The sequence below is a fragment of the Gossypium hirsutum genome, chromosome A09, assembly GCF_007990345.1.
Source record: "Gossypium hirsutum isolate 1008001.06 chromosome A09, Gossypium_hirsutum_v2.1, whole genome shotgun sequence".
Taxonomy (NCBI): Eukaryota; Viridiplantae; Streptophyta; class Magnoliopsida; order Malvales; family Malvaceae; genus Gossypium; species Gossypium hirsutum.
Genome location: NC_053432.1, coordinates 56,817,056 through 56,824,015, shown reverse-complemented (window position 1 = coordinate 56,824,015; position 6,960 = coordinate 56,817,056). Strand labels below are relative to the sequence as shown.

Genomic DNA, 6,960 nt, shown 5'->3' with positions numbered 1-6,960 from the left:
TACATCATAATTCATTACATCCATTAAAATTTGTTCAAAATTCAAAAATATATAATATCAAACAAATATAAAAAATTTATTTCAATTTAATTTTTTTATAAATATAAAAATCATAAAAATAAAAAACAATTTATAAATATAGAAAATTCAAAAAAATATATAAAAATCTAAAATTAGCAAAATTAAAAAAAAATTATGATGTACCAATTATATAAAATAAAAAACATGATAAACGAAAAAAATTAAAATTAAAATTTTAAAAAATTATATATTTAAATGGTCAATGATCAGACAATAGTTAGCCCATAGTCATATCATTAATTAGTGGTCATGTCGTAGATGACATGAAAAAACACGTGTCGCGTTTTCATAGCTTGAATGTGCCATTTTTTTAATACAGTTAATTTTTTCAATTAAAAATTATAACATATTAATAATTTAGTTACTAAAATGAAAAAAATGTACTAAAATGGAAAAAAAATATATCTATAATTTCGAGGTCAAATATAAAGCCTTTTAAGTTGCTAAAGGTAGAAAATATTTTTGCAAAAAAAGAACTTAATAATTCTTTTGCCCTTATGCTATAAATTATCACTTCGGTAGTTGTATTAATTTTTTTTATCAGTTTAGCCTTTGTTTTATCATTCTGTATAATCCTGTTATCTTATTTATATTTTTCGTTAAATAAATTATTTTATCCAATCAAACATTGCCACATGTAAATAACATTAAATATTGAAAATAAAAAAAATCCTAAAGTTTTCAAGAATTTCATGAAGTTGTTAAAAAACACTCATAAAATTCTAAAATTTTATAAAAATCCCTAAAAGTCTAAATAAACGAATTTTTTAATTTTTTAAAAAATTCTTTTGAAAATTTTCATGCTTATAATTTTTTAAACTATATTTTTAAAAGTTTTAAAAAATAGATTATAATTTCTTTTAGATTTTTATAATAATTTCCTAAGTTTTAAGTTTTTTTTTTGAATTTTTAATAATTTTTTGTGATAACAATGTTTTTTCTTTCTTCGACATGTGGCAACATGTTTGGTTGGCTTAACCTTTTTTAGTAGAATGAAAATACAAGGGTCAAATTAATAAAAAATAGTATCATACCAAAGTGATAATTAAGCTATAGTATAGGGGTCAAAAGAGGTATTAAGCCTAAAAAAGAAATCTGAAACGATATCGTTTCAATCATCTATGAAACTAAAAGAACAAGGCCGAGCAAACCCCATTGAAACGCACAGCGCCGCCCCACACGAAGAAACCAAAGATTTTTGTTTTCTCTCTTCTTGATTCCGGTAATTCCATTGAAATCATTCACTTTTCAATGTTTTAAATAATTTTATATGGGATTTATTGATTTGGATTTCTTTTGTTTATTTGATGTTTAACTAGTAATTTGCATATCTCCTGAGGCAGTTCTCATTTTCTTAAGTGTTTTTGATTTATTCTCTGCGTGGTTGTTGAGAAAACTTGGAAGTCTTTGAAATGCCTGTATTGATGCTTTTCGTTATTGGGATTAATAAATGAAAACCCAGCATTTGATTGCTTTACTCTCACTCATTTTCATGTCTGACATGACTATGTTCAATTTTTTTAGTTTTCCTATATGTTTAAAAAGATGAGTCATATTACCTTGCGGATATGTGATGAAGACGAGTTTCGGAAAATTTCCGATGCTTCTTCTGTAAATAATCGTAAAAAGGGTGGTAAAAAATCGTAAAAATCAGAAGATTTCTATCGCTGAGTTGGATTCGTTTAAAATTGCGAATGAGAGTTTGATAGATTCGGACCTTTTGAATAGAAACAGAGTCCTTAGTAGAGAAGCTGAAGATGCTTGGCGAATGGTTAAAGTTCTCGGGTTAAAGGCTTCTTGAAGCAACAAAGTAATCATCGCTGAGCTCATGCGTATTGAGGAAGAAAATTGTAAGTAATTTCTCATTATTTTCTGATTGTGTTGAATCCCCTTGAGTTATATTTTTGGCGTTGGTGTTGAGTATCTTCGAAGTGATTTCTAGATTCAATTTGTGTGGTGTGCTTGGCTTGTTGTTGGGCTCTTTGAGTGAAGAGGATTTTATACTTAGATTGTCAGAGGATTAGGTTTCGGTTTAAAAGTGAGGGCGGTTTGCATGATTGTTCAGCAGTACCGTGTTGATATGCTTCTTATCCAGGAGACAAAGTTTTAGGTTGTCCTTGTGAGAAACGTTAGAGGTATCTGGTACAATGATGATTTTTATTTTGTTTCTTTGCTGCTGATGGTAATTCAAGTGGAGTTCTTGCTATTTGGAACTCTAGTCGCATCAAGTAACAGGTTTATGTGGCCAATAGAGGGGCTATGGTGATGATTTTGATACATGCATTCATTCTTGCAAGGGAGTTTCTTTTTTCTCAGTTGATTGTGGAGATTTATGGAGTGTTTTAGGTGCTTGTTTTGCGGTTTATGCCTCGTGTTAATTTTCATTTTCTATTATTAAGAAGCGCTTATTTTGGAGTGCTGGTATTGGTGGTGGTTATGGAGTTACATGAAGCTGATGTTTTGCGATTCAAGGAGTGATTTGGAAGCTGTTACTGATGCTCTTTTAAGGGAATTTTCTTTGCAAATGAATTTTGGTGACTTAGAAAGTTCATTGTTGCAATTTTGAATTGATGGCTAGTGTGTCATAAGTGCTTGGTTGGTGTTTCTTTTATTATTCTTATTGTAAGTTTAGGTGTGTGTCTTTGCTGCAAGTTGTTAGCCGTTTTGATCAAGGAGCGTGATTGTATTCTTGTAGTAGTATTGTTGTTGATGTTTTCAAAGGTGTTTGTTCTCTGCTACTCATTGTGTACTAACCGTTCAGCTAGTCTTGCTTTATTGGGTATTTAATAAAATTTTTATTTTGGCTGAGCAAAAAAGAAAAAATTCCCATGTTGACAGTGGAAAGTTTTGTGCTTTACATGCCTGTTGTGGTAGGTGGATGTGAAAGCTGCTCTTAAGATCGAACTTGGCAATTCTAGTTCTCTTTTTGACCCTCATTCTCTGATTTATATGTGTTTGAGCTGCCATCTGCTATTCTAGAATAATATTTCTTTTATTTGTTGTAAAAATGCATGGATTAACATGTAGAATATTGATAATGGAAATAGCAACAATTTCTTTGACTTGTTAGGTCTTTTTCATTGTTGACGTTGGTTTAGAATCACAATGACACAAGCACGGAATGTCATGGTTGCTTCTGGCTTACTAGTTTTTGCAGCTGCAGGCTTAGCATTTCCATTTTATATGGCGTAAGTATAATTCTTTTTCCAGAGCAATGTGTTGCCAAGAGCTATGTTTATCAACTTGAAAAAGTTGAATAATGGTTTGTATCATCCAGGACATCTAGGAGACCTGTAGATTCATCTAAACCACTTCCTCCACAGGCAACTTTTCGAGGGCCTTACATAAATACTGGTTCACGTGATGTCGGACCTGATCACCAGACTTACACGAAGAAATGATCCTTTTTTGTTGATTTAACTGCTGTTAGCTGTAAGTTAACATATGCTCCTTTCTGCACTACATGAATTGGCAACCATTCAGTGTGTTTGTGGAGGCTGACCTAGAAATTCACTATGCTTCTTGCAGCATGATGAGTGACACACTTTTTGGTACTCTCATGGAAAAGGACAAGTGAATACGTAAATATTCTTTTGTAAGAACTTTGATAAGAAAAATATGACATACACTATCATCATCTTTGTTCCAATACACTTGGTAAGATTTCCTATGCTGATAGTTGACAGCTGCCATGCAACTTACTAAATATTGGGTTGGAAATAGTAGTCAAGGCTAGTTTGCCCGTTTGGTAGATGCTATAGTTGTGTTCAATATGTTATGGCCGAAACGGTTTGCTATAGTATGTGCTTAGCTAGTTGTTGTGGTATACTTTTCAAATCTCTGTGGCCATAAAAGCTTTCTTTTGAGTTTCTTTATAAATCCTAAGATTTCGTTGCAAGCCCTATAGGGGTGTATAATACTTTGTGCTGATGTCCATTGTAGATGTTTCTGCAATGCATGTATCCCTCTCTTTACATTTAAATACGCACACAAACATATAATGCTTGCTTATTTATCAATTAATGGCTTTGTGGGTCGGCTGCCTGCTTTTCTTGCATCTTTACCTATTTTCTTGAAGAGAAAAGTTTGTGTGTTGAAACACTGATGTCATTCTTCTACTGAGTATAGAAATAGAGTCATGAACCAGCTGTTTGAGGGAAACTTTTGGACATCAACTTACATCTAATAAAATTTTGCCTAATATATTGAATTAATCTGGAACTTTGTTACTTTATCCAAACAAATACTTTTGTTACTACCAATTATACTTTTATACTTTAATTGGTTTCAAATAAGCATTTAAACTTTAATTGATATTCAAATAAAATAGTTTTTAGGGTGTGTTTGGATACTAGAATAATTAGATGAAAATGTAATTATTAAGGTAGTAATTATACCCATTTGTAATTACTAAGAATTGTAATTTCCTAAATTTGTTTGACTGACATAGTATAATAACATTGTAATTCATTATGTCTTTGGTAGTGCAAATTATAATTTTATAGTTATGTAATTTAACATTTTGTAAAAAAATATTAATTACTATAAAAAATTATCATAAATAAGTAACAAAATTAAAATTAAAATTAAATCATTTTATGTAATATGTTAGTTCAAGAAAATAGTCAACAATACGATTACAAAAAAAAATGACAAGAAAAATAAATGTCTTATGCAATTTTATCTAATTGTTCTAACATTTCATATTGTTGAGTTATTCTCTTTCTAACATTTATCATGTAATTATTAATATGTTGGTCTTTAACCAATTTACTAATCACCTTAATTGAAATTTAAATTTGTATTATTGAGATTATCAATACTTTTTTTTTATTCTTCAAAGTATCAATCGTTCCAATTGCACTTACAAATAAAGTTATGAAATATGTAATATGCTAATAAGATCTAACTTTTTGATTATATTGAGGTGGTGGTGTTAATATGATTTTTTTTTAGAATAATAAATGGTTTTTCAATCATATTTCGAAGCTTTGAATGCCTTGGATTAAAAAGCTCACAAATTATTTTTAGTATTTGTGTTTAATTTTATTCTCTCAAATTGAATTGTACTTCATTATATGGTACAAAAAGAACTTTTTGTATAGGCATAATCAAATTTGAAAGCTACCAAATGCAATTTTTAACCAATTTTAGAAATTTTCCCAAACACCGTTTCTTAAGGCAAAATTCAACTTTGTAATTTTCAATTTTAATAGTTTTTTTTGTGAAAAATAAGCAAAATTACAACTAAAAACCTCCTAAGAGATTCTAAAAGCTTTATCTTACTGAATAGCCGTGGCCATCAAATCATAAGGCACTTCAAAATTCTGGAGGGGTGACTTCCAAGAGAGACTAATCTTTGCCAATTGATTTGCAATTAAATTACACTCCCTAGTGACTACTTAAATTCCTATTGACCATCAGAACGCAAAAGTCGTTTAATTCTTCTGAGAACAGTAATGCCTGAATCCACTGATACTTCCATGGACAAAGCTTTTACCACCTCAAGATTATTAGAGTGAATTCGAACTTTTTTATAACCCTTGTTTAATAGAATGAGAATTCCATCAAGGATGCCCCAAAGTTCTGCCTCCAAAGGTGAGTATCTACTCAAATAATGGATGTATCCCAAAATCCAATTGCCGCTCCGATCTCTAACCACACCTCCCGCTGAAGCATTTCCAGAATCTTTAGCGACTGCTCCATCAGAAAATAAATGAACCCAATTATCAGCCAAGTGGGGATGAGTTTGAGCATTGGTTGCAGTAGATTTGACTTCAGCAAGAAACGGTTCAAAATGTTGAGCCCAACTGAGAGAGGTTTTAATGGTCTCATATGCCGTCCAATTGATGTTTTGGAAGATGAAAATATTCCTATTCTTCCAAAGTCTCCAAGCAATTATCCTAAAAAGGCACGACCAAGTAATTCATTTATCCTTCAATTTATTATAACAGCAAAGATTAGTGGAAAACCAAATTTGAAAAAAGTTAGAAAAAAACCTGGTAATCTTCTCAGGGGGACAACGAGCATCCAAGCTTCCTTAGTCGTCGAGCAATCGCGGATGACATGCAGAATATCCTCATTGTCCTGCCCACAAAGAGGACACGTACTACTTTGTCCAATCCCTCTCCTAGCTCGTTCTGAATTAGTAAGAAGCCTCTGTTTGGCTACAAGCCAAAGAAAAAGACGAACTCTCTATGGGCCTTGATATTTCCACATGAGCTTCCAAGCAACATTATAAGGATTCCAAGAGCTCTCTTTTAAAGCCCAATAAGCACTTCGAACAGAAAAGGACCCTGACCCAGATCGAGCCTAAATGATCCTATCCGCACCCCATCAGGATGTGGAGGGGGAATACTTACTATACGCTTAATCACGTCGTCAGGGAGTCATAAACGAAGCAGATCCAAATTCGTAGTATTATTAAGGAGCACCCAATCTCTTAAGAGTACACTCCAGATCAAGACTAAAGTGAGCAGAGACATAAGGAAAAAAGGGACCAACATCAGGAATACAAGAATCTTTCCAACCACGGATTGTTGAGCTGTCATCAACAGACCATATAAGATTTTCACAAAAAAGGAGCCATACCTTAGAAAAGGAACGCCAAAGATGAGAACAATTGCTTCTGTAAATGGTATCAGGAAGCTGATTCATCCATCTTGATTTATACTAGAGTCCAAACTTTATAACTTGTTTTTATAACATTTTGATTATTATTATTCCATGTAAATTAGGAAAAAATAATATAAAATTTATAATACATCTTTAATAAAATAGTTTTTTAGGGTGTTCAAATATGTGTCGTTGTAAGAATAATATAGAATATATAGTGAAATATTTGGACATGATGTGTCAATAGTAACACATTTTTCATAC

General features: G+C 31.4%; 1 protein-coding gene across 6 annotated transcripts; it reads left to right on the top strand.

Annotated features, from left to right (window-relative positions):
* The first annotated feature begins 1,204 nt into the window (after positions 1-1,204).
* LOC107888938 (uncharacterized) lies at positions 1,205-3,998 on the top strand. 6 transcript variants are annotated; one of them, XM_016813213.2, is made up of 5 exons: positions 1,211-1,303; positions 1,816-1,931; positions 3,152-3,269; positions 3,359-3,513; positions 3,610-3,998. In XM_016813213.2, exons 3-4 carry the CDS (start codon positions 3,187-3,189, stop codon positions 3,480-3,482), a joined length of 207 nt encoding a protein of 68 aa, XP_016668702.1. In that variant the 5' UTR covers positions 1,211-1,303; positions 1,816-1,931; positions 3,152-3,186; the 3' UTR covers positions 3,483-3,513; positions 3,610-3,998. The 6 variants fall into 6 exon arrangements, with proteins under 6 accessions (XP_016668704.1, XP_016668702.1, XP_016668701.1 ...); XM_016813212.2 differs by having other exon boundaries at positions 1,219-1,303; positions 1,810-1,931; XM_016813214.2 differs by having other exon boundaries at positions 1,221-1,303; positions 1,810-1,931; positions 3,180-3,269.
* Positions 3,999-6,960: the final 2,962 nt, after the last annotated feature.

What these genes read in the sequence shown, in the direction of transcription:
- LOC107888938 (XM_016813215.1), top strand. Translation starts at nt 3,187, where the DNA reads ATGACACAAGCACGGAATGTCATGGTTGCTTCTGGCTTACTAGTTTTT. An exon ending in GCATTTCCATTTTATATGGC is followed by an intron (nt 3,270 to 3,358) that starts GTAAGTATAATT and finishes TGTATCATCCAG; the next exon opens with GACATCTAGGAGACCTGTAG.